The 25,700-nt window shown below is 43.8% G+C and overlaps 2 protein-coding genes across 13 annotated transcripts in view; both read right to left on the bottom strand.

Moving 5' to 3' along the window:
- UVRAG (UV radiation resistance associated) overlaps nt 1-8,467 on the bottom strand; it is a 316,243-nt gene extending 307,776 nt beyond the window's left edge. For 3 of the 6 annotated variants that reach the window (XM_082342239.1, XM_082342241.1, XM_082342242.1), the window contains exon 1: nt 8,140-8,466. In XM_082342239.1, the coding sequence (XP_082198365.1) occupies nt 8,140-8,256 (117 nt within the window). In that variant the 5' untranslated portion in view covers nt 8,257-8,466. Of the gene's footprint in view, nt 1-7,203; nt 7,294-8,139 lie in introns of those variants that run through there. The other 3 variants (XM_082342238.1, XM_082342240.1, XM_082342243.1) reach the window with 3 other exon arrangements.
- An 8,669-nt stretch (nt 8,468-17,136) lies between these two features.
- The window catches only part of DGAT2 (diacylglycerol O-acyltransferase 2), a 35,639-nt gene continuing 27,075 nt past the window's right edge, over nt 17,137-25,700 (bottom strand). The window contains exons 5-9 of one of the 7 annotated variants that reach the window (XR_014231564.1): nt 24,968-25,172; nt 24,207-24,381; nt 23,182-23,384; nt 18,465-19,149; nt 17,137-17,663 (exon numbers count right to left, since the gene is read on the bottom strand). Coding sequence is in view for 2 of the 7 variants with exons in the window: in XM_082342246.1 (XP_082198372.1) it covers nt 21,303-21,457; nt 23,182-23,384; nt 24,207-24,381; nt 24,968-25,172 (738 nt within the window). In the remaining 5 variants the exon portion in view is untranslated. Of the gene's footprint in view, nt 19,150-20,256; nt 21,458-23,181; nt 23,385-24,206; nt 24,382-24,967; nt 25,173-25,700 lie in introns of those variants that run through there. The other 6 variants (XR_014231565.1, XR_014231566.1, XR_014231567.1 and 3 more) reach the window with 6 other exon arrangements.

The following is a 25,700-nucleotide window of genomic DNA, read 5'->3' as shown; positions in this document are numbered from 1 at the left end:
ATATAGTTGCTAATCCCGTGCTTAACATAAATCAAAGGAGGTACTTTATAAATATCTGTTGAATAGACGGATTACTCGGTCAGTTTCTTCCACTTCTGCACTTAGAACTAGTTTTGACATAGGTTAACATGAACACATGTAGCTCACAGTTAAGCCCTTAGTCAAAAAAATATAGTTGTTAAAAGAGGTCCAAGTTTTTCCCGGAAAAAAATAGACCATAAAAGTCTGATTTCCACTTTCACTCATTTGTATCTTCTCTTTTTTTCTTACCCAGGAATCTACTGACAAAAGCCAAAGGCAGCTGTCAGTTTCAGCTTCCTTGTTTTCCTCATTATTTTCAAAAAAGCCTGACTGCATCTTGTAGGACATTCTAAAAACCATGGTGGGAAAAAGTACCAGATATTTCAATGGACCAGCAAACAGAGATTCCTAAGTGCTGGGTTCTAATACTCAGCTTTCTCAGCTTCTCAAGCAATAAATGCACTTGACTCCAGTTTTTCAATGAATGTTAACATTACTAGTAAATGACGTCTATGGCAATCAGCATCAAACATTACACAAATAAAATTCCTCACATCAAAAACCCCACAATCACCAGATGGCTGCTGTTTCAGAAATGCGAAGCGGTAAAGAATCAGGACTTCTTAAGTGGGATATTCAAAAAAGGATAGACTGGAACAAAACAGGAAGACTGATCACTCAAATTACACAGGGACATTCCAAAGTTTCACTAATACATACCATAACAGGGGGAAAGGGGATGGAGTCTGACAGCTCAGCCTGAAAAGAGAAGTTTAAAATACAGTCTCTCCTACATTTTAATTCTAGCCTAAAATCCCCAAAGTTGTAGGGATAATGTGTCAAAGCCCAGAGATAAGTCTAAGAAACAAATTCTCAAAACTCCAAGCCAAGCACAGTGAAATGCTCATGAGAGACCCAGGATCCGGTCAGGTCTTTGCAACCAGCAGGAAGAGCAGGGCACTCAATTCAGATTTGTTAAATTAATACTCTTTACTGACTCCCTGAGGGTGGAAATAAACAGAGGGACCAAGTCTCTGGCCAGGAGAATAGTTTCACCTCTGAGGGCTTCAGAATTTGCATCTATAAAATTCTATGATTCAAAATTCATGCTTCCATCTTAAAATAAGATGGAAAACAAGGGTATATAATATTAAACCAAAAAAGTATACTATGAAATATGTTTTTGAAAAAATTCCAATGTCAAGTTTCCATTCTCCATGTGCTCCGCTACATGTATAAGCTAAGAACACAACTCCTAAGATACAAGACATTAAAAAAATTTAACTGAGAAGTTACTGATGCCATTAAACCTAAAACAAAGTATAAAACCTAGAATGTTTCAACCCCTCTCTTAATATAGACCTGTCTAATTTTTCTAAAACATCCCTAGTTTGTATCTGCACTCATTCAAGCACATCAAAAATGACAAATATTTTTCCCCCAGTAGTAATATGTCTACTGATGAAAATACACAGATTATCAAAAATATACATTTGGAAAATATGAAAACCTAATTTTTTTTTTTTTTCATTTTACTACTCACTCAGGCCTAACTTACTAGTTTCAATTCTGCTCCGGCTCTATTTCCAGTCAGTTTCACTTCTGAATTTTCTGCCGCAAAGTTAAGAACTGTGACCCAGTAGAGAAATTTTAAAGTTAACACTGAATAAGAACATAGCTTTTCCTTTCAAAGGAAAACTAAACATTTTCACACACACACAAAAAAATTTTAAAATCTTAAATTCCTAATGGCATTTTATCACATAAAAATAATGATTTTAGGATGCTGATATTTTCTTTGTTTCTGAAGCTTCCTCACACCGATTTGTTTACAAGAACCAAAACAGCTCAAAAATTGCCATCATTTTATTGTATAGCTATACAACACAACTATACACTATTTTTTTATTTGAGTCACAAGGAAGGGGCTCAACAAATATTTGTGGAAGGAATAAATATACATAACATTGCACGGGGCATATGTTTCCAATAAGATACGGCCTTCTCTCTGCCTTCAGTGGCCTTGCCAACGAAACAGATCTTTCAAACACATAATAAAAAGATGATTAAATCAGACTGACAAAAGTAAGACATCTAATAAACAGAAACATGTAAGGGAAAAATATATATCACATACAGCTAAATTAAGTTTTAGAAAGCTTTTGTGCTTCTATCATTTTTTTCTTATATGTGTTTCAATCCCATTTCCTTCCTCTCTTTAGGCTGTTAAGTTCTTCAAAGGAATAATCCGTATACAAATAAAATTTTAAAATAAAAAATGTACCGAGCTCCTACTATGTAATCAGCACAGTGCTATGTAAAGGTGCTGTGGGAAATAAAATAAAAAGCATGATGGTCTCGAACCTTGAGATAACTTAAAGCTTTTGTTTTTCACCAGACCCTGAAAAGAATAGGTATCTATGGAAAGTGGGAATCAAAGACCTAAACTGCAGTCCCTGTGATGACACCCTTTGTTACTTTGAGAAAGTTACCCAGACCTTAGATTCCTCATCTGTAAAAGGAAGTGGTTACTGATAGAACTCTCCCATGCAGAAGAATTCCAAGTAATTTATGTAGATACTCTGCCCTCAAGGAGGGGGAGTATCAATCCCCACTCCTTCAGTGTGGACTGTACATAGCGACTTCCTCCCAAAGAGGCCAGTATGGAGGGGTGAGTGGGAGAAAGTAACCTTACAGCAGAGAAACCTGACAAACACAACTTCACTGGTGATGATGAAGGTTAACATCAATAGTGATAAGTCATGTTAATAGTATGCACTCTTGAAATGATAGAATGAAAATGGCACTTTACTTCTCCAGCCTTTCTCCCAAAAACCCATAACCCCAATCTAATCATCAGGAAAAAAAAAACAAAAAAAAAACACCAGACAAATTCCAATAGAGGGACATCCTACAAAATACCTGAGAAGTACTCAAAACGATAAAGGTCATCAAAAAGAAGGAAAGTCTGAGGAACTGTTACGACCAAGAGGAGGTTAAGGAGACAGGTGAACTAAATATAATGTGGTGTGCACGATGGGATCCTGAAAAAGTATATTAGGTAAACACTAAGGATCCGTCAACAGATGAATGAACAAACAAAATGTAGTATATAAATATTATTCAGCCTTAAAAAGAAATGAAAGTCTGATACATGCTACAACATGGATGAATGTTGAAAACATTATGTTGAATGAAATAAGCGAGACACAAAAGGGCAAATATTGTATGATTCCCTTATAATAAGAAGGTAGAATAAGCAAAGTCATAGAGACAGAAAGTAGAACAGAGTTTACCAGGAGCTGGGGGAAGGAAGAATGGGGAGTTGTTTAATGAGTACGGTTTCTGTTTGAGATGATGAAAAATTCCAGAAATGGATAGTAGTGATGGTTGCACAACATTGAGGATGTACCTAATGCCACTGAATTATACTTAAAAATGATTTAAATGGCAAATTTTATATTATGTATATCTTACCACAATTTTTTTAAATGAAGGAAATCTGAATAAAATATGGACTTTAGTTAATAATAATGTATCAGTACTGATTCATCAATTGTAACAAATGTACCATATTAACGAAAGATGTTAAAAATAGGGGAAAATGGGTATACAATATATGGGAACTTTCTGTACTATCCTCTCAATTTGTCTGTAAATCTAAAATTGTTCTAAAAAATAAAGTCTAGGGAATTCCCTGGCGGTCCAGCGGTTAGGACTCTGCGCTTTCGCTGCTGGGGGCCCGGGTTCAATCCCTGGTCGGGGAATTTAGATCCCACAAGCTGCGTGCACAGCCAAAAGGAAAAATAAAATAAAATTAAAAATAAAGTCTATTTTTAAAAATTCAAGGGAAATAAAGGTTAACAGCACTAATATTCCCTACCTCCTCCCATAAAAAGACAAGAAAAACACTCTTTAAATGAATAAAAAACATGAGCAAGTAATCAGAAAAATTAATGCTAGGGACGTGAACAAGCAAGTCACAAAAGAAATGAAAATGCTACACAAATCTAGGCAAAAATATTGAAACTCGTAGGGTTGTGTAAGGATAAATGAGTTCATATACTTAGCACAGTGTTTGGCATATAATAAATGAAGCTACTAAAACATAACTGATAACTAAGAAATACAAATTTAAATAACAAAAAAAATGTATATGTGTATGTAGGTTATATATGTGTGTGTGTATATGTGTATATATGTATACATGTGTATGTGTATATATCCTTTGAGTGAATGATTTCAAAGATACCTATATATGGATATTCATTGCAACAAAATAACACAGAAAAGCTGGAAACAGTCCAAAAGTCTACCAATGGGGGTTAAACAAACATAACTAAACATTATTATACAAAAATGTGGCAGATGTATGTATACTGATGACAACTGTCTAAGAAAAATAATAATGAATTGTAAAATTTTTTAAATGGAAGGGATTAAACTAGGTTAGGACTATAACTGCATGCAAAACTATGTGTTTATGTATGGAGTGACCCAAAAAGGGTCACTAAACAATCACTAAAAAGCCTCCCCAGCTCCGAGTATCTGAGAAATGTAGTTAGGTTATACTCAAAGGAGGAAGCCTTTGGGAAGGAAAGAAATGCTCTCAAACTTTTAAGGGCATAATAAATACCTCTACTACAAAACACAAATTTTTATTTCAAAATGCCTAATGTGAAGGAAGTTATTCTTCAGATGAGCTTATATTCACTAGTTAATTACAAACCTCAACCAAAAATTAAAGAGCAAAAACAATCTTCAAAATGTGTGACCAGTTCAGGCTTAAATTACAGGTAAAGCAAAATCCTACAGAAGCAAAAGGAGGCAAAAATTAAGTAGTAGATCCATTTGACACAACCAAGTAGCTATAATATTATGGACTGTAGTTAGTACTCATAAATGTAAAGGTTCAGGAGTTATGCAGTGTTAACTATATTTTTTCTTTAAGAAAAGTGGATTAAAATAAGAAAAATAAGTTAGGTCTTACAGTTTTGTGGGCTTTCTTTGAGCCAAAACAAAATAAATCTTCTTCTGGAGGCAGATTGGGGGTAGGGGGGAGTCCAATACTTTTGGAACTAATATACAGTAAATTAATATTTTAAACAATACAGCCACTAGAATCAATGGGACTTAATGAAGACTGGAATAAATGAGTAAATAATAGCAGGGGTACTCTCTGTCCTAAAACAAAAATATACCTTAGAACTGTGGTTCTCAACCAGAAGTAATTTTGCCCCCTAAGAGACATTTGGCAACATCTAAAGACATTTTTGACTGTCAGGCCTGAGATGGTGTTGCTGGTATACTGTGGGTAGAGGCCACGGAGGTGACAAAACATCTTACAGACCCACCTACCCACCCAAAATGTCAACAGTGCTGAAGTTGAAAAACCCTACCTTAGAAACAGGCTGGGGGTGGCTGGGAGAAACCATTGAATCTATGCTTTGAAATAATCAACTTTATTGTAGAAATCCTAAATCAACAAGGTTTGTTTACCTGTTTAGAAATATTGACATCTTATCAAATAGCATGGAATCTATTAAAATGACACAATTTTCAAAGTGTTACTCAAAAGAAAGTTAATTGAATTTCCAATTTATCTAAACCCTTGAAATTCTGCAAAAGCCACAGGCAAAAAAAGACAACAAATTAATGCTAAAAGAAAAAAGTTTTTATACACACACACACACATTCTCTGATTCTCATAACCAATATTGAGCAAAGAATACATTTTGTGTGGTTCCATTTATATACAGTTCAAGAACAGGCAAAAACTTTTCTCTTATGTTAGAAATCGGAATAGTGGTTCCTCTGGAGACAAAGAAAAAGTAGAGATGGGAGAGAACATGAGGGGGACTTCCGGGATGGTAATAATTTTGTACTTCTTAATCTGGGTAGTACCTCCATAACTTTCTTTGCTTTGTGACAATTCATCAAGCTGTGTACTAATAATTGGTACACTTTATACAGATAACCCTTTAATAAAAATGTTTACTTTTTTAATATCCTAAAAACTTGAGCATTTTGACCCAGAAAGCAAAATTAATGTCAAGAGCAAAAGTAAAGTGCTTTTGTTATATAGGCTGCCTTCCAAGAATTCAAGAAGGATGACACCCCCAGAAAGCTGTAAATACCATACTCAGCGATCACAGAGCATTCAGCCGTACGCTTAAGCCACTACATATCCCTTGGCACAAATCCAAAAATTGGACAAACACTTACAAATGCAGTTGGATTTATTCCACGGACAGTTTGTTTGGATTATTTCCCCCAATGTTAAACTGGGAACTGTTATCAGAGAACAGGCTCTATGAAACAAATGATGCTTTCTCTTTCCTAATCCCACACTTTCCCAAAGCTCTCCCAAACTAAACCCCTCTTGGCTCTTGACTCCTTTAGGATTTCTCCAGGATGCCTGTACCAATGTCCATCATTGCCTCTCCCAGTATCCACTCTCACAACCCACCTCCCGCCCCACACATGAAAATTCACATTAATGCTCATTCCAGAGGCTAGTCTCCCCCACCAGACTTTCACTCTCCCCCAGCATCTTGCAAATACAATCCAAACTTCAGTACCCTCAAACTCATACCCTCCACAAACTCCCTTCCCAACAGCGCCCCAAAACCAGGGCCCATGCTATCCCAGTCTTTTAGATCCTCTTCTACCGCACAGAAAGCCCTTGCTTCTGCAAACAACTCAGCTCCATGGCCACCACTGTAGCTCTGATCTCCAGCTCTCCTTCCCTTTAGCAGTCCCCACATCCCCACACTTTCCTGTATTCAAATCCATCCCATTGCCCATCCCCCCTCTGCCCCCAGCCTCTGCTTTCTTCCATCTGACTCTTTCCTAAGTACTAAGACAGGGATGGGAAGTTGGAGGAAGGGTAGGAAAGAACTCTGTCCTGTGTGGAGATGGTGGAGAAAAGACTGCTCAAGTCTGCAGCACAACAACCACGTGCTGGGGCTACAGTCAGAGGCTGGATTCTGAAAGCCCGCCCCACCACTCACTAACAGCAAGGCTTTGGCCAAGCGATTTTACAAACTTAAGCCTCAGTCTCCTGAACTACAAAATGGAGCTAATAAAAATAGCTACCGCCCAGAGTTGTGAGGTTAAATCAACTACCAGCCAGCTGAGCACTTGGCACAAACCCAACATGGTAAATTCTCAACGACTGACCGTTTCTCTTAGGTCCTCTTCGTGGATGCGGGAAGATGAAAGGTACTTTCTTTCCGTCTCTTTAATGCTAAAGTTCCTGCAAAGTCTCCTCTTGGGGGAGAGCAAGAAGGCAAGGGAGAGAAGGAAAGAAGAAGTACTCTACAGATAGGTGGGTGATACAAAGAATTTTGTCAGGTCCCCAAACTCGGTGTTCTCTCTTTATTATCCGCTTACAATGTGGATCCAAGTTGGATCCAAGAAGCCCTTTACGCCTTGCTAAAGGATGGGGGAAGACATGAATATATACAGCAAATGTGCTTCCACGGATACTCATCTGACGGAATGCAGTAGACCCCCCCCTTCTAAATTGCTAAAATGCGTTCCTTGGGGGTCGGAGAATTAGGAAGGAAACCCAAAGTCCCAAAGGATTTTTCTTGAGAGTTTAAGGGAGTACTTCATAATAACGAGAGATTAAAAGTAAATGCTGGAAACTCTAAAGACTCCTCACTTGGCCCGCAGCACAGAGTACCAATTGGTTTGTCAGCAAGTGAGTTAAGAAAGGAAAAGCGCTTTCCCCCGTCTCTCCTGGGACACCGGGGCTTCCCCGGGTCCCTTCCCAAGAGGGATAAAGGGGAGGGTCTGCGCCAGGGAATCCCCACCTCCCTACGGAGTGGGACAGGCGGGCCCCAAGGGAGTTTCACTGGGTCCCTTCCCGCCTCTTCCCAGCCCATCTCCTGTAACGGGATGTCTCCCGGGACTCGAGGATCCCCCAGAGGTTTGGCCATCCCTGGATTCCTCCCCTCCCAAGACCTCTGGACAGCCCTCCTCGGTCCTCAGAGTTCTTCCCGGTCACTTCTCAGGGTCTCCCGGCCGGTACAGGGTCAACTCGCCGCCCACGGGGTCCCATCATCGGCCTCCTCCCGGCCCCTCCCGAGCGCCGCGAGCCCGCGGGGTTACCTGCTGAGACGGCAGCTCCACATGCAGGGCCCGCGCGGCAGAACCGGGAGGCAGCGCGGCGGCCGGGCCCGGGGGCGGCGGGGGGACCGGGCCCCCGACCGACGCTGAAGCGCTCATCTTGACCCGGGAGCCGCCAAGCGGCGGGGCTGGCGCTCTTCCGGCATCCGCCACCACCGCCTAGTCACGACCCGCTGAGCCCCTGCAGCCCAGAAACCAGTCACCCGAGAGGCAGAACCGCTCTACCCCACCGCCGGCCGCCGCCGCCGCTGGCTAAGGAAGAGCCATATTACCGCAGTGCAACCCCCACCACCCGCTGAGACCTGGCTTGCCCATTGGTTCAGCTCCCACGGGGGCGGGACCCAACGACAGAAAAGGGACGCGCTATTGGGCAGAAGGTCTGTCTATCGCCGGCAGGAACAGGCTAGGGGCGGAGGAACCCAGGGATGGCCTAAATTGCGTCTGTCAAGGGGAGGTAAAACCTGGGGCGTTGCTTCATTTTTTTCCCAGTCTAATTGGTTCTTCCACTACCACGGGGCGGGGTCTCCTGGGGGAGTCGCAAGGACCATTGCTCGAGGTCGCTGTCAGTTGTCAGTAAAGGGAAAGAGAGGCGGAGTCTGACTAGGTAGACCTTGCGCCTGGGCTCCGGTGTCACGTGCAGAAGGCAGCAGAGTCACCTGATTAGTGAGAGTCAGTTTTGGGAGCCACTTCCGCCCTGACCTAGTTGCCATGGTAACGGGCCTCCCTTGGAGGGCGGGGACGCATTTGGCGCCAGCTGGGTGGCGGTGGCCGGTCTGTAGTTGCAGTTTCCCAGAGTAATCTTTTCCTGAGGGGACTCTCGTCAACGTGTAAGGATTGAAAAGGAATACTTTATGGTTCGACAGAAAGCCACCACGCAGGATGCACCAAGACCAGAAACTTGTCGGGCAGTCCTGCCAGCTCCACCCACGACCAGTTCCAACCCACAAGTCCCCGCCCCTCCTCACACTCCACTAACTGGTAGGCTGAGCCAGGCACCTCAGGACGCTGTTTGACTTCTGTGAATGGGGTGTTTATGCTGTTCCTGAAAAGCCTTTGCTACTTTTCTCCTCCTGACTAGTGTTTACTTACCCATCAAATCTCATCTGGGGTTGGGATCCCAAAAGGCTTCTCAGATACACTCTGGGACCCTGAGTTAGGAAACTTGCCTCTACCACATTCCTGATTATTCTATTGCGTTCTACTGTCTTTTAATAAGTGTGTAACACACGTGCAGCCACACATACCCCTCCTGCAAACACACAAACTTACACACTGTGAACTTCTCAAGCAAAAGAACCTTGTCTGATTAATCTCTGGATTCCCGGTACCTCGCAGAGAATCAGGACATGTGTTTTTGAAGTGAAGGCACAGTTCCAATGCCACCTCTTCCATGAAGACCTCCTTGATCATAATGATAGCATTTATAGCAATTGCTTCTGTAATAAATATCATTGAGTCATTCTGCAGAATAATGATCTGCCTTTTTTCCCCCTTAGACTGTGAATTTCTCCACCACCTGGACTGACCTAGCAGAAAGAACACAGTGTTTTAGAGTCAGACACAACAGGAATCAGGAACTTTTGGAATCTTGGCTCTGCCACCTTCTAGTTATATGTTCCTAGGCAAGCCAGTTTCCCTCTCTCAGCTTTAGTTTTCCCATCTGTAAAATAGTAACAAGGTTGCTGTGGGGATTAAGTAAATTAATGTAAGTATAGTGCCCAGTGCAGGACCTCATATATAATAATTGCACTAAAAATATTTTAATAAAAGGTAAGCATACTATCTTTCTAGGGTATTCAGAAGGCTGAAGACACTTTGGATCTGATCCCAGAGCTGGCTAAGATGTATGTCACACCGTCTCCTATTCTGAAACATTGAGTAGTTCCTCATGGCTAGAGCCTAGGGTATGCAGTCAGGTGTTTGTTGAGAAGGGAGTAATTGAGAAATCCCAAATATCTGGTTCCAAGATCTGGTGGAATTTCACAGAAAACATTTGTCTGTTTCCAAGCTGTATTAGTTTCCTGAGGCTGCTGTATCAAATTACTACAAACTGGCTAGCTTAAAACAACTGAAAGTTGTTCTTTCACAGTTCTAGAGGCCAGAAGCCCCAAATCAAGGGGCTTAGTGCTGGGTCTGAAGAAGTCCAGGGACTGTGGGAGCCAGAGAAGACAGTCAGATTTCACAGTGGAGGTGACATTTAACCTGGGTATTGAGGGACCAATAAGAGTTCACCAGCCAAGGAGGGAAGAAAGGATGTTCCAGCACAGAGAGCAGGAGCGATTTTCCACAAGCCTTTACTGAGGTTCAACTCTGCATCAGGCAGATTACTAGACGCCAGATATACAGAACTGAGGTAAATAACACTTCTCAGACTTTTCTACCTACATGCCACAAACCCTAGGAGAGCTGGCACACACCCCTAGGGATATGGCAGAAAACTGAAATAGTCTCCTGAGTAAGTGTTCAATAAATTCTACCTATCATTATTTTTTTTTCTTTTTCATTTTTGTTTTTTTGTTTGTTTGTTTGTTCCTTTGGCTGTGTTGGGTCTTTGTTGCTGTGCACGGGCTTCCTCTACTTGCAGGGAGTGGGGGCTACTCTTCGTTGAGGTGCACAGGCTTCTCATCGTCATGGCTTCTCTTGTTGCAGAGCACAGGCTCTAGGCACGCAGGCTCAGCAGTTGTGGCTCACAGGCTTGGTTGCTCCACGGCATGTGGGATCTTCCCGGGCCAGGGCTCGAACCCGTGTCCCCTGCATTGGCAGGCGGATTCTTAACCACTGGCCACCAGGGAAGCCCCTGTGCCAGGCATTGTTGTAAGCAGTTCATGTGTACACTCACCACAGTGCTGGAGATTAGAGAGCTAAAGCAAGAGTTCTGTCACCTGCCCTAGGTCACATGTTTTGAGTTTTAAGCTGGGGTTTGAAAGTAGTCTAACTCCAATGTTGTTAATCCTACATTTTACTGCCTCTAATTAAAGAGTATTATAGCGTATATTTTAAATTTTATTTATACAGTGAAGTCATGTTTTTCTCAGAATATATTTCTATATCATATACAGGAAATTTAAAAAATATATCATTTGTGTTTAATCAGAGGAAAAAATACTTTGTATTGGTTTTCATCAAAAGTAATTAGAAATCTCAAAAATCATTTGGTATTTTACAAATGAGAAAAGGTGCTTTTTAAATGTGCGTAAGGGCATTGTAATGTTATGTAAAAAGTGTAGGAGATACAATTGTGTGTATGCATGATAAAATATGAGCTGAAAATACACAAACCAAAACTCCCTAAGCAATAAGTGGTGAAAAATAGCTTGAAAAGAGTTTACAAGGAAGAAAAACAGGATTACGCAAAAGAAGTTTAGAATATATACAGGGCAGAAGTTTGTCATAAAAATTGTGGTTGAAGCCAAGGGGTGGGGGAAATTCCTATTTTTCTCCTCCTAGTGATCCCATTATAACCCATTAAATGAGAATTTCTTCCACCTTCTCAGAAGTATTAGAAAAAAGCGTCAGATTTGCAGCCTACCCCATGTAAAGTAAAATGTTTCACAGATGAGAAGACCAGACTCTGCCATCCACTGGCACAACCCCTCTAAAAGATTGAAGGTCACTGTTTGTATTTGTTTAAGCCATAAACTGGCTGGCTTAAAACAGCAGAAATTTATTCTCTCATAGGTCTGGAGGCTGGAAGTCCAAAATCAAGGAGGTGTTAGGGCTACACTCCCTCAAAGACTCTTAAGGAGAATCCTTCCTTGCCTCTTCCAGCTTGTGGTGGCTCCAGTTGTTCCTTGGCTTGTGGCTACATAACTCCAGTCCCTGCTTCCTTAACATGGCCTCTCCCCTTTCCCTGTGTCTCTCCTTTCTTCTACTTTTAAGGACACTTGTCATAGAATTCAGGGCCCTCCCAGATAATCCAGGATTATTTCATCTTGAGATCCTTAATTATATCTGTAAAGACTTTTTCCAAATAAAGTCACATTCACAAGTTCCAGGGCTTAGGACATGTCCATATTATTTTGTGGGTCAGCATTTAACCCATCACACCATTCCTATGTATGGCCTGCCCCTCTTTTCTCTCAGGCCAGCCTGCCCAAAAGATGGAGAAATTAAGTTGGTATTAATCTAAACTAGATAGTTTTAAATTAAGATGTTAGTTGTAATCTCCAGAGTAACCATGAAGAAAATAACTCAAAAATATACAGTAAAAGAGAATTAAAATAATATATTAGAAAATACATGTTTAACACAAAGGAAGGCAGGGATGGAAGGTGAGAAAGAACAACAAAATGACAGATGTAAATCCTACCTTAGTAATTGCATTAAATGTAATTAACGCTCCAATCAGAAGGCAGAAAGTAGAAGTACTGTATGTATTTTTAAAAAGTCCAACACTATTATGTCTACAAAAACACACTCCTTATTTAAAGACACAAATAGGTTGAAAGGGAAAGGATAGAAGATATTCCATGCAAATGGTAACCAAGAGAGAACTGGGGTGCCTGTATTATACTAATACAGGCTACACAAAACAGATTTTAAGACAAAAATTGTTACTAGAGATAAAGACATTTTATAATGATAAAAGGGTGACTTCATTAGGAAGATATAAAATTATAAACATAAGCACATAACAGCAGAGTCCCAAAATATATGAAGCAAAACTTGCAGAATTGAAGAGAAAAATAAACAGTTCAACAACAATAGTTGGTTACTTCAATACCCCACTTTCAGTAATGGATAAAACGACTAGGCAGAAGATCAACAAGGAAAAGGAGACTTGAACAACACAATAAACCAACTTGACCTAATAGATATCTAATCTATAAAACATTCCAACCAACAAAAGCAGAATACATGCTTTTCTCAAATGCACATGGAATGTTCTCTAAGATCATATATTTGGTCATTTAAAAAGCCCCAATAAATTAAAAGGGATTGAAATTATACAAAGTATATTCTAAGAACATAATGAAATGAAATTAGAAATAAATGACAAAAGAAATTTGGAAAAATAGCAGATACATGGAAATTAACCAACATACTCTTAATAACCATGGGTCAACAAAGAAATCAGAAGATAAATTATAAAAAACTTTGAGATGAATGAAACAAAAACACAACACACCAAAACTGTGGGATGCAGCTAAAGCAGTTCTTAGAGGGAAACTTATAACTCACCCGTATTAAACAAGAAAAAAAAAATCTCAAATTAATAAACTAAACTTCCACCTTAAAGACACTGGAAAAAGAAGAGCAAACTAACTCAGAGGAAATACTAGAGGGAAATACGCTAAATACATTTACACAAAGCACAAATAAGTGACATAAAAAATAGAAAAAGAACAGAGAAAATCAGTGTAACCAGATGGCTCTTTGAAAAGATCAATTAAATTGACAAATCTTTAGCTAGACTGATCAAGAAAAAAAAAGAGAGAAGCCTCAAATTACTAAAATCAGGACTGAAAGCGAGGACATCACTACCAGCCTTTCACAAATAAAAAGGATTGGAAGGGAATCTTATGAACAATTGTATAACAACAGATTAGATTATCAAATGAAATGGACAAATTCCTAGAAACACACAAACTACCAAAACTGATTCAAGAACAAAAAGAAAATCTAAAGAGATCTATAACAAGGAGAGTTTAAATTAGTAATCAAAAACTTTCCACAAAGAAAAGCCTAGGCCCAGATGGCTTCAGGGGTGAATTCTACCAAATATTTAAAGAAAAATTAACATCAATCCTTCACAACTCTTCCAAGAACAGAAGAAAAGACGTCCCAAATCATTCTATGAGGCCAGCATTACCCTGATACCAAAATCAGGCAAAGACAAGAAAACTACAGACCAATATCCCTTATTCATTATAAATATAGACATAAAAATCTTCAGCAATATACTAGTGAATCAAATATTAGTGAACTAAATCCAAACATATAAAATTTTTTTACCAAGAATGCAAGATTGGTTTAGCATACACAAATCCATTAATGTAATACACCATATTAATAGAATAAAGGACAGAAACTATACGATCATCTCAGCAGATGCAGAAAAAGCATTTGACACAAACAAGTTCCATAAAGTTGCAAGATACGTGATCAATACGCAAAAACCAATTGTATTTCTATACACTAACATGGCAATCTGAAACAAAATTAGGAAACTATTCCATTAACAATAGCATCAAAAAAATAAAATGCTTAAGAATAAATTTAACAGAAGTGCAAGACTTGTACACAGAAAACTACAAACACCATTAAAGGAAGTTAAAGAAAACCTAAATGAATGGGAAAACATCCAGAACACTTAATATTGTTAAAATGGCAACATTCACCAAATTGATCTGTCGCTTCAAATGCAACGTCTATCGAAACCCTGGCTGCCTTTTTGGCAAACATTAACAAGCCAATTCTAAAATTCATATGGAAATGCAAGGGACACAGAATAACCAAGACAATCTAAAAAAGAACAAAGTCGGGACTCACATTTCCCGATTTCAAAATTTATTACAAAGCTAATCAAGACAGTGTGCTACTAGAGTAAGTATAGAAATAGAGATGAGTGGAATAGAACTGAGAATCCAGAAATAAACCCTTACATTTATGATCAATTGATTTTGGACAAAAGTGCCAAGACAATTTTATGAGGAAAGAATGGTCTTTTCAACAAACGGTGCTGGGATAACTGGATATCCAAAAGAATGGAAATGCAAAAGAATGAAGTGGGACCCTACCGCAACCATACAAAAAAATTAACTCAAAATAGTCCAGACGGGCTTCCCTGGTGGCGCAGTGGTTAAGAATCCTCCTGCCAGTGCAGGGGACACGGGTTCAAGCCCTGGTCCGGGAAGATCCCACATGCTGCGGAGCAAATAAGACCTCAAGCCACAATTACTGAGCCCGGGTGCCACAACTACTGAAGCTGCATGCCTAGAGCCTGTGCTCCGAAACAAAGAGAAGCCACCGTAATGAGAAGCCAAGAAGCCTGTGCACCGCAACGAAGAGTAGCCCCCACTCACTGCAACTAGAGAAAGTCCGTGTGCAGCAGCAAAGACCCAACACAGCCAAAAATAAAATAAATAAAATAAATAACTTTATTAAAAAAAATAGTCCAGAGATCTAAATGTAGCAGCTAAGAACTCTAAAACGTTTAGAAGAAAACATAGGAGTAAATCTTTGTGACCTTGGATTAGGCTGGGGCTTTCATATCTAAGAAGCCTACACGCTACAAAAACAAAAAACAAAAAACCTAGATAAATTTGATTACACCAAAATTAAAAACTTTCATGCTCCAAAGGACAAATGGTACATGATTCATGAAACATGCTACATCACAGACACACCTCGAAAACTTTATGCTAAATCTAAGAAGCCAGACACGAAAGGCCACCTATTGTATAATTCCACTTGTAGAAAATGTCCAAAATAGGAAAATTCATATAGACAGACAGTAAGTTAGTGATTAGTTTTTAGCCAGGGCCTGACGGGAAGGGTAATGAGGAATAACTGCTAACTGGTATGGGATTACTTTTGGTGGTGATGAAATTGTTCTGGAATTAGAGAGTGGTGATTGATGCACAACTTTGCGAATATACTAAAACCCGCTGAATTATATACTTCATTTTTTTAAAATTTATTCCTTTTTTTTGAATTTTTTAAATTTATTTTTTTATACAGCAGGTTCTTATTAGTTATCTATTTTATACATATTAGTGTATACATGTCAATCCCAATCTCCCAATTCATCCCACCACCACCACCACCAACCCCCCACTTCCCCCTTGGTGTCCATACGTTTGTTCTCTGCATCTGTGTCTCTATTTCTGCCCTGCAAACCAGTTCATCTGTACCATTTTTCTAGATTCCACATATACGCGTTAATATACGGTATTTGTTTTTCTCTCTCTGACTTACTTCACTCTGTATGACAGGCTCTAGGTCCATCCATGTCTCTACAAATGGCCCAATTTCATTTCTTTTTATGACTGAGTAATATTCCATTGTATATATGTACCACATCTTCTTTATCCATTCGTCTGTCGATGGACACTTAGGTTGCTTCCATGTCCTGGCTATTGTAAATAGAGCTGCAATGAACATTGTGGTACATGACTCTTTTTGAATTATGGTGTTCTCGGGGTATATGCCTAGTAGTGGGATTGCTGGGTCGTATGGTAGTTCTATTTTTCGTTTTTTGAGGAACTTCCATACTGTTCTGCATAGTGGCTGTATCAATTTACATTCCTACCAACAGTGCAAGAGGGTTCCCTTTTCTCCACGCCCTCTCCAGCATTTGTAGTTTATAGATTTTCTGATGATGCCCATCCTAACCGGTGTGAGGTGATACCTCATTGTAGTTTTGATTTGCATTTCTCTAATAATTAGTGATGTTGAGCAGCTTTTCATGTGCCTCTTGGCCATCTGTATATCTTCTTTTAAGAAATGTCTATTTAGTCTTCTGCCCATTTTTTGATTGAGTTGTTTGTTTTTTTTAATATCGAGCTGCATGAGCTGTTTATATATTTTGGAGATTTTGTCCACTGATTCATTTGCAAATATTTTCTCCCATTCTGAGGGTTGTCTTTTTGTCTTGTTTATAGTTTCCTGTGCAAAAGCTTTGAAGTTTCATTAGGTCCCATTTGTTTATTTTTGTTTTTATTTCCATTAATCTGGGAGGTGGGTCAAAAAAGATCTTGCTGTGATTTATGTCAAAGAGTGCTCTTCCCATGTTCTCCTCTAAGAGTTTTATAGTGTCTGGTCTTACATTTAGGTCTTTAATCCATTTTGAGTTTATTTTTGTGTGTGGTGTTAGGAAGTATTCTAATTTCATTCTTTTACATGTAGCTGTCCAGTTTTCTCAGCACCACTTATTGATGAGACTGTCTTTTCTCCATTGTATATCCTTGCCTCCTTTGTCATAGATTTGTTGACTGTAGTATATACTTTAAAAGGATGGGCTTTATGATACGTGAATTATATCTCAATAAAGCTTTTATTTAAAAAAAAAAATAAGGAAGACTGGCCACTTTGCTGCAGGAACAGTGAGCTGGAGAGAGGCCTGGAAACAGGGAGCTCAATTTAATAGGTCCGGGAGACCCAGTAAGGGTATGATGATGATGATGATGATGATCACAGCTATTATTTTCTGTTGAGAGAGCTGGATGAATACATTTTACTTTTATATCATATATTTAGCTACCTATTATCTCATTTACTCAGGAATATAGATTATTCCCATTTACAGATGAGGAAGCTGAGGTTCAGAAAGGTTAAGTGACATGATAATGCAGCTGGTAAGGGCAGTGTCACAGGCTGGATCCCACACTCATTCGTATACTTTATCAGGGATGAGAAAGGAGGGAATGATTTGAGAGACAAAAATGTCAGCATCAGCATCAGCAAGCAGCTGTTGGAGTGGGGCAGGGAAGGGGGAGGAGAGAAGAGCCCACCACGACTGGAGGCTGGTTGTGCTGATGGTGGGCAGTAGTGACATCTAGAACCTAGACAGGGAATATAAAAGGAGGCAAAGGTTTTTTAAAAGATAAGTGCTTTACGTTTCTGTCGCCCTTATTACATTTCAAGCACCTGAGAACCGGGGACATTCAATCTGGAAGCCCCTCATTCCCTGTCAAGAGGAGGAATTCGATGAGTGTTGATTTGCTGAGTAATTAGGGGCAAGTCTGTTGGCCTTTCTGTGCCAAGTTTCCCAGATTAGGAGGAATTGCTCACGGTGAATGCTAAATTTCTGTCTATCTCTGAGCTTTTGGGAGTCTGTGATTTTATTTATCTCTAGCTTCTAGCCCTGGGTAGGGGCTAGATAAGCGTCAAAATGTGAAAAGAAAGCTTAGGAAGCTACGCAGCGTTTGCCTCCGACCTCTCCTCAGTGCCCCCTAGTGGCCATATCTGGGAACAACAAGCAGAATCATGGAACTGACCTTCAGGCTGAGACAGCAGCCCCACTCCCACCGTCCAAAGGCAGAGGGTCTTCTGGAAAAGGAGTTTCCAGTTCCCTCTCCGAAGGTAACAACTCCCAACCCAAGGCAATGTTCGTAGCATTTACCTAGAGTTGCCCACACACAGCTTAGAGCGAGGCATGCCTCTGCTCTGCACAGCTGGCTGCTAGACACGCTTGCTATTTGCAGGGGGTCGGTTATAGAGCCCGTCACCCCTACTCCACTCCCCTCCCTCCAATGGATAACAAAATGTGAGGATGCTCAAGTCCCTCATATAAAATAGAGTAGTACAGTTGGCGCTATGCATCTGCAGATGCAAAACCCATGGATACAGAGGGCCGAACTTACGTTGCCCTGGGTGGCCCCTCCAAGATTTGGGGCCTGGTTATTGTTCCTGTTCTTAGGCAGAGACGGTGGAGTTCCCTGATGCACAGTAGGTATCCAATCTTCACAAAATTAATGCTGAGAATAATGGCCTATGTTTGTGGGTTGGCCTAGCTTAGCCTGGAGCCAGATGATGAGGGTCATGGCTGGCCTCAGGCTGGGGCTGGTATGGGGCTGAGATGCATCAGAAAACAGGCCTTTCCTCCATCCTAAAGGAAATGTCTGTCCTCTAACCTGGGCTCTGTGGCCTGAGGCTTAAGACCTGCTTGGAGCTAGCCTCTGTTGGCCTCCAGGGCACCTCTTCTCTGCCCTGCCTTCCTCCCCACCGAAAAACTCTGGAGAAGCCAGCTCCCTGCCCTTCCACAGGAAGCCCCACTGCAGACCTCTCTACCGCCACCTCTCAGTGGTTCAAATCAGCAGCCTCCCCAATTTGCACTTGCTGCTCTGCCCTTCAACTCCTTCCTGGCAAATTTCTAGTCACCCATTGAGTCCCAACTCAGGCTGGGGCCCCAGATCAATGAGGCACCCCAGGTTGGATCAGGGGCCTCTCCGTCACAGCTCTGACCACCTGCATATCCTCAGCTGCTTCCAGTGTTTGTTTCTGCTCCCACGCAGCCAGCTCACATCTTCTGGCACAGAGGAATGGTCCCTGAGGTGAATGGTAAAGACAGGCATTAGGTAGTGGGAAGTGGGAAAGTCACTTTAGTCTCAGGTAGGAAAGGTTCCCCCAGGTACTTGGTACTCATTGAACTGAATGGAATTAGAACAGAGAGAGGTGGCATGTTGTGAGATCCAGGTATGGTATGAAATCACTAGAGTGACAGCAGGCCAGGCCTCCCTCTTTGTGGTATAACTGAGGCCAGGGGCAAGGAACATGGTTGAGTGATCCATATGGACCTTTCTAGCTCAGCTATTCTAGGACCTTACAGCAGGACAGTAGCCTTTACCACAGGTGGAAGGCAGCTGTGAAGGGGCTCCAGTGAGCCCTGCCTCCTGGTATTCACTCTGTGTGTAATCCTCAAGAGTGTGAGCTGGACCTAGTGACTTGCATCTAATGAAGAGAATATATGGCAAAAGGGATAGGTTGTCACTTCCAAGATTAGGCTATAGAAGACTGTGGCTTCTGTTTGTACTCTCTCTGGTTCTTCTCGCTTACTCTCTCTGATGCAGCCAGCTGCCACGCTGTGAGCTACTCCACAGAAAGGCCCGTGTGGCAAGGAACTGGGAGTGGCCTCTGGTCAAAGCCAGTGAGGAGGTGAATCCTGCCAACAGCCAAAAGAATGACCTTGGAAGTGGATCCTCCCCTGTCAAGCCTTGGGATGATCGCAGCCCGGCTGATACCTTGATTGCAGCCTTGTGTGAGACCCTGAAGCAGAGGGCCCAGCTAAGCTGTACCTTGATTACTGACCCTCAGAAAGTGGACATTGTTGTTTGCAGCTACTAAGTTCTGTCTTTTTTTTTTTTTGGCTGCGCTGCAGTGGCATGTGGGATCTTAGTTCCCCAACCAGGGATGGAACCCGTGCCCCTTGCATTGGAAGCGCAGAGTCTTAACCACTGGACTGCCAGGGAAGTCCCAACAGCCACTAAGTTTTGCAGTAATTTATTACACAGCAATTAATAACTAATACACCACACAGGGTTATGTGGGCCAAAGAAGCAAGGGGGAGAGGGTTCAGCAGGCAGCCCGGCGGGGGCGGTGGTCTCCCCAAGTGTCAGTGGCAAGATGCAGATGTGGCCCCTGCAATAACTCATAGAGGACACTCATTTTCATTTATTCATTTAGGAATATACAAAAGTCTGAACATGGTATAATGATCTCATCAAGAGAAAACAGAATACACGAAGGACTAGATTTCCTCCCTGGCCCCCTCTCAGAAAGGCACAAATATATGAGGTTTGGGTTCGGGGAACTTCTGTTCTGGACCAATCTGCTGCTCAGAAGGCCAGGTCCCTCTGTAAACAGGAAATGGGACCCCTTCCCCACATCCACTACTGAGGGTGTGGGTTAAGCAAACCGAGGCCACTGAGAAGTATGTGATTTAGGCCAATGCAGGGTCTGTGCTGGGTCCATGTCGTCAGCTCCCTGAGGAAAACCAGCACTCCAACCAGAACGTGGTGGGGCTTGATAATCCAAGAGATGATTAAACTGGACAGCGCCATTCCCCAGCCTGGGATCACCGCCACCTCCATCCTCTCTCTGGAGGCCAGTCCAGGCTCAGATTTCAGAGACTGGGGCCGTGGGGGGTGGCAGAAAGGAGAATTGAGCTTGAATATTCCAGATGTTGATCCCTGAGCTCTTCAAAACGGGGACCCCTGTTCCCTCTGAGTCTTCCCCTTGGCAGAAGCAGCTGGTCCTGCAGTCAAGCGTGGGGTAGCTGGCCATAGAGATGTTTGTATTAGAGGAAGCTTCTGGCCCCTCATCCCCCAGGGACAAAGGGCAAAGAATCTAACTGGCCTGAGTCACGAATGGCTGTCCTTCTTCCCCAGTTAACCAGGACTGAGTTTCTCTGTAATTTTGGGAAGGGGAGAAGAGGGGTTGGCTGAGAAACCATAAAGGCCCAGATAGGTCAGTCACCACCTAGAGCAGGACAAACTGGAAGTGAAAGAGCTTGAAATATTCACTTTTTCCTTCTTAAAAAAGACCTAACATTGTAATGGTTTAACAAAATTATTATAATTTCTTTTAAATAACCCACAGACACCCATGACGCTTCCACATTTACAGAACAAGAAGCACTAGAGAACTTGGTAGAAAACGATTTGCAGCTGGTTCCTCCCAGAAGCTGGCCCCTGCAGACAGGCTCAGTTCACTTCCAGGACCTCGGTCTCCGGGAGGCCGAACTTGGTCTTGTGCTGGTCAAAGAGCTTCACCAGGGCTTCCACGTACATGGCGTGGTACAGGTCGATGTCCTGCTGGGTCGGGTGCTCCAGCTTGGGGGTAGTGATGGGCTCACCCACTGCAGGGATGGGGCAGAGGCCTCTGGTTAGTCAGTGCCATTCAGCCCACCCTCCCTGGGCATCCACCACAATGCCGATGGTAGCGACCCTGCGCTACTTGCCAGCCACCTGGCAGGAACTGTGCTGAATGTACTCCATTTCAGGTTGTCCCTTTTACGGGTGAGAAGACTGGGGCCCAGGGGTATGGGAAGGGACCTGCCCAAGGCCACATAGCCATTAAGCAGCAGGTAGGATCAAGTCCAGCTGTACCCACAGTACTCAGCTGGGAGCTCCTGTAAGAGGTGTGGGATCAGGTAATGGCTTTGCTTTTGCCCTGCTCTGGGCATGTCACTTCACCTCTCTGCGCCTTAGTTTCCTCACCTATCACATGGGGATCCTTCCTTATAGGGCTATGCCACAGCAGTGAAAACCCAGAATCCTAACCACTAGGACACCAGGAAACTCCCCAGTTTTCCATTCTTAAGGTGAGGAGCAAACTCCTTCACACTGTCCACTAGACCCTGTCCCTCTCCAGCCACCCTGTGCATGGAAATGTCCCTGCTGCCTCACAGACATCAGACCTGCTACGGGATTTGTGTATAACACGAGTCAAGGGTGAGTCTGGGTCGTGTGACCTAAAATGCAGGAAGTTGATCTCTCTGGAAAAAGTACAAAGCAAAACATCTGGCCCTGATAAGAACTCAAAGTATCTATGTGAGCTTTGGCCCCTGAAGTCCATGGCTTGCGGCCTCCATGCTCTTATGTGATCTCTAGATTGTGAACCATTAACAGATACACACAGACACACATACTCCTACAATAGATAATTCTTTGCAATCCTCTAAATTGTCTCATATGAACGCAAAACAACACAGCTGGGGGCGAAGTGCAGCCAGTTTTTTGGCTACACTTCTCACAGGCTTCTGCTCCAGTCATATTGATTTGCACCTGTTCCTCAAAAATCTATACAGTCTCGCTGCAGGAACCTCATTTAGGCTATTGTTTCTGACAAAAAGTCTCTTCCTCCCCTCTTTTTCAGGATAATTCCTATTCAGTTAATAGTGTAAGAGTCACAGGGACTTCCCTGGTGGCGCAGTGGTTAAGAATCCGCCTGCCAATGCAGGGGACACGGGTTCGAGCCCTGGTCCGGGAAGATCCCACATGCCGCAGAGCAGCTAAGCCCGTGCGCCACTGCTACTGAGCTCGTGTGCCACAACTACTGAAGCCCGCGTGCCTATAGCCCATGCTCCACAACAAGAGAAGCCACCATAATGAGAAGCCCATGCACCACAATGAAGAGTAGCCCCCGCTCGCCGCAACTAGAGAAAGCCCGTGCACAGCAACGAAGACCCAACACAGCCAAAAATAAAAAAATAAATTTATATAAAAAAAAAAGAGCCATCTCCTCCCTGGGGTCCATTATGACCCTCCAGAGCACCCTGCACGTCCTCCTCACACCCCTTATTGGTCTTTGCTGTAAGGGGGTCTTCCCTGATAGACTTGGGCTCTGAAAACACAGAATTGCTGAGTCCTGTTTTCTCATCTAGCACAGCTTAGCTCGGTGGTAATGGAACTATCCCCCTATCCCCCTCCCCCAACGATCATTCCCATCAACACCCAAACAGGTCCACGTCCTCATGGTTCAGAGCATGGACATCAGAGCCAGGGATGGGTTTGAATCCTAACTCTGCCACTAAACTAGCTGCGGCACCCGAGTTCAGGGTCTGGAGGAAGGGGGGCTCACCCACGGTGGTGATGGGCTTGGAGTAGGGCACCAGCCCCCAGGTGTCGGAGGAGAAGAGGCCTCGGCCATGGAAGATGCACGGGGCGAAGCCAATGTACTTCTGGAACTTTTTCTGGACCCATCGGCCCCAGGAGCCCTCCTCAAAGATCACCTGCTTGTACACCTCATTCTCCCCGAAGGAGTAGGTGGGAACCAGGTCGGCTCTGGAAGGGAGAGGCCAGGGTCTGTCATAGCCCAATCACTGGCTTCAGTTCCTCCTGGCAGCCCTAGAGGCCCCAGACACCAGCCAAACTCCCCTCCGTCAGGTGTGTACAAGAATCACCCGGGGGACCCCAAACCACATGTCGCCTCCCTGCCAGATGGGGACAGGCCCTCTGCCCCTGTTAGTGACTGGGGAGCATGTCAGGGCTTTACAATGTGGCCCTGACCAGGTCACTATAGCTTCACTCAGTTTTCTCAAATGGAAAATGGGGATGGCATCCCTACAGGATTTTGCAGGAGAATCAAACGGGACTGTAGAAGTAAATGCACTTTGTCCAGTGAAATGTGCTGAACAGGTGGCTATCCAGAATGTACCCCTAGAAAAGGTCAGAGAAATCCAAGCTGCCTAGCTCCTCTCTGCCTGTCCCCAGGGTTACCCTCCAAGAAGCCTTCCTTGATATTTCGGGCCACAACATCCTCCTTCCTGGCCTTTCGCTCTCCTAGCTGCATGACACGCTCTGGCCCTGGGGCACAGCGCTGCCTCTGGGCGTGGCTGGCCTCTCAGCCCACCTGCCAGGGCCCAGGAGACCCAGGCTGCACCTTTGCCCGCTCGGCCGCCCAGCCCGAGCTTGGGCAACCCTGGCCTGAACCTCTGGGCTCCAACCTCCCCTTCCCCACAGGATAGCTAACCCCCTTCTCTGCCTTCCTGGGGTCTGGGTTCTGCCTTCAGGAGGCAAGGAGCGGCTGCCCTGGGCTGCAACAGCGCAGAGCTGTTGAGGGGTGTGTGCATGCGTGTGCACACATGTGTTCTGGGAGGCACTCACCCATGGCGCAGGGCCAGTTTCACAAAGCCCTTGCGATTGCGCAGGGTGACTGCGTTCTTGCCGGGCATGGAGCTCAGGGACTCGGCCGCGCCCCCCACCACGATGATGATGGCATTGCCGCTCCCATTCTTTGAAAGCAAGTAGTCTATGGTGTCCTCGTTCACAGGGCAGATGCCTGGGGAGTGGAGGGGGGACACACAGTCAGGGCTGCCCATGGATGCACTCCCTACCCCCTGCACATGGTCAAATATAGACAGAGCCGTGTGCCTGGGTCGCAGACCTAACCCAGCCACTTAGAAGTATGGCCCCACGTAAGCCATTCTTTTCTCTGAGCCTCAGCTTACTTATCTGTAAAGTGGGGACAATGACACAAGGTTGTTTAGGGAATGCATTCATTTGGCAAATGTCCCCTGAGGTCCTAACTGTGTCATGCTGGTGCCAGGTGCTAGGGGATCCCAGTAAGTCAGGCTGGTGGGGATCAAGGTGGGTGGAGAATGAGAGTCATGGACGATGATTAAGTCGTGCAAAGGGCAGCACAGGGGCTGGCGATGCCCAGAAAAGGGGTCAGAGAAGGCTTCCTAGGGAAGATGTTATCCTAGTTGAACCCTGAAGATTGTATGAACAGCTCTCCCACTCAGCCCTGACCCACTGTGCCTCGGCAGGCCACATCTCCAACACAGGACCAGGCACCAGGACACGGTGGGTTGGCTTTCTGGCCAACGGAGTGGCTCAGGCAGGGGCACGCAGAGGTGGATTCTCACCTCCAGACATCAGGTACTCCCGCAGCACTGGCATCCGGAAGTTGCCAGCCAGCGTGGCCAGGTAGGGCCTTATGCCGGGGAACTTCTTGCTCACTTCTGTGGCCTCCGTGCTGAAGTTGCAGAAGGCACCCAGGCCCATGATGCCATGGGGGTGGTATCCAAAGATGTAGTTCCTGGTGGTCAGCAGGTTGTGTGTCTTCACCAGCTGCAGGGAAGACCTCAGGTCAGAGGAAGCTGGCCAGGAGAGGAGTACTGGGGTACACCCAGAGGTAGGGGAGGCACTAGATGTGCCCTGGCCCCTGGAAGCCTGGGCCTGAAGGACTGGACTGACTCTTTCGTCTGACCTCAGACTCTCATCACTGGGGTCTCAGTGCCGGGTACTTGGAAGTCACCATTTGGACTTCGAGTCCCTGGGAAGGGGGTGGGAAACTTTCTCCCTCATTCCCCTTATTTCTCCAGCCGAACACACCAGGTCCTCTTAATTGCACTCTGCCAGCCTCCTGCATTCCCTCCCTCTGGGCCCATCCTCCTCACCACAGCCAGAGTGATTGCTCTAAAACCCCAGTGCAACTCCTGTCACTCTCAGATAAAGAGGGATGTCCAGCTTCCATTGGCATAAAGTCCAAGTCCCTTTCTTTGGCCAGAGAAGGGACAGTGCATCTGGCCTGAATGGAAACCTCCTCCCAGGCAGCCAGACTCAGCTCAGGCTCTGATGCAGGAAGCAGAAGGACAA

The sequence above is a fragment of the Balaenoptera borealis genome, assembly GCF_965194805.1.
Source record: "Balaenoptera borealis genome assembly, chromosome: 11".
Classification (NCBI taxonomy): Eukaryota; Metazoa; Chordata; class Mammalia; order Artiodactyla; family Balaenopteridae; genus Balaenoptera; species Balaenoptera borealis.
Note: the sequence above shows the minus strand (reverse complement) of the source record. Positions and strands in the feature narration are given on the sequence as shown.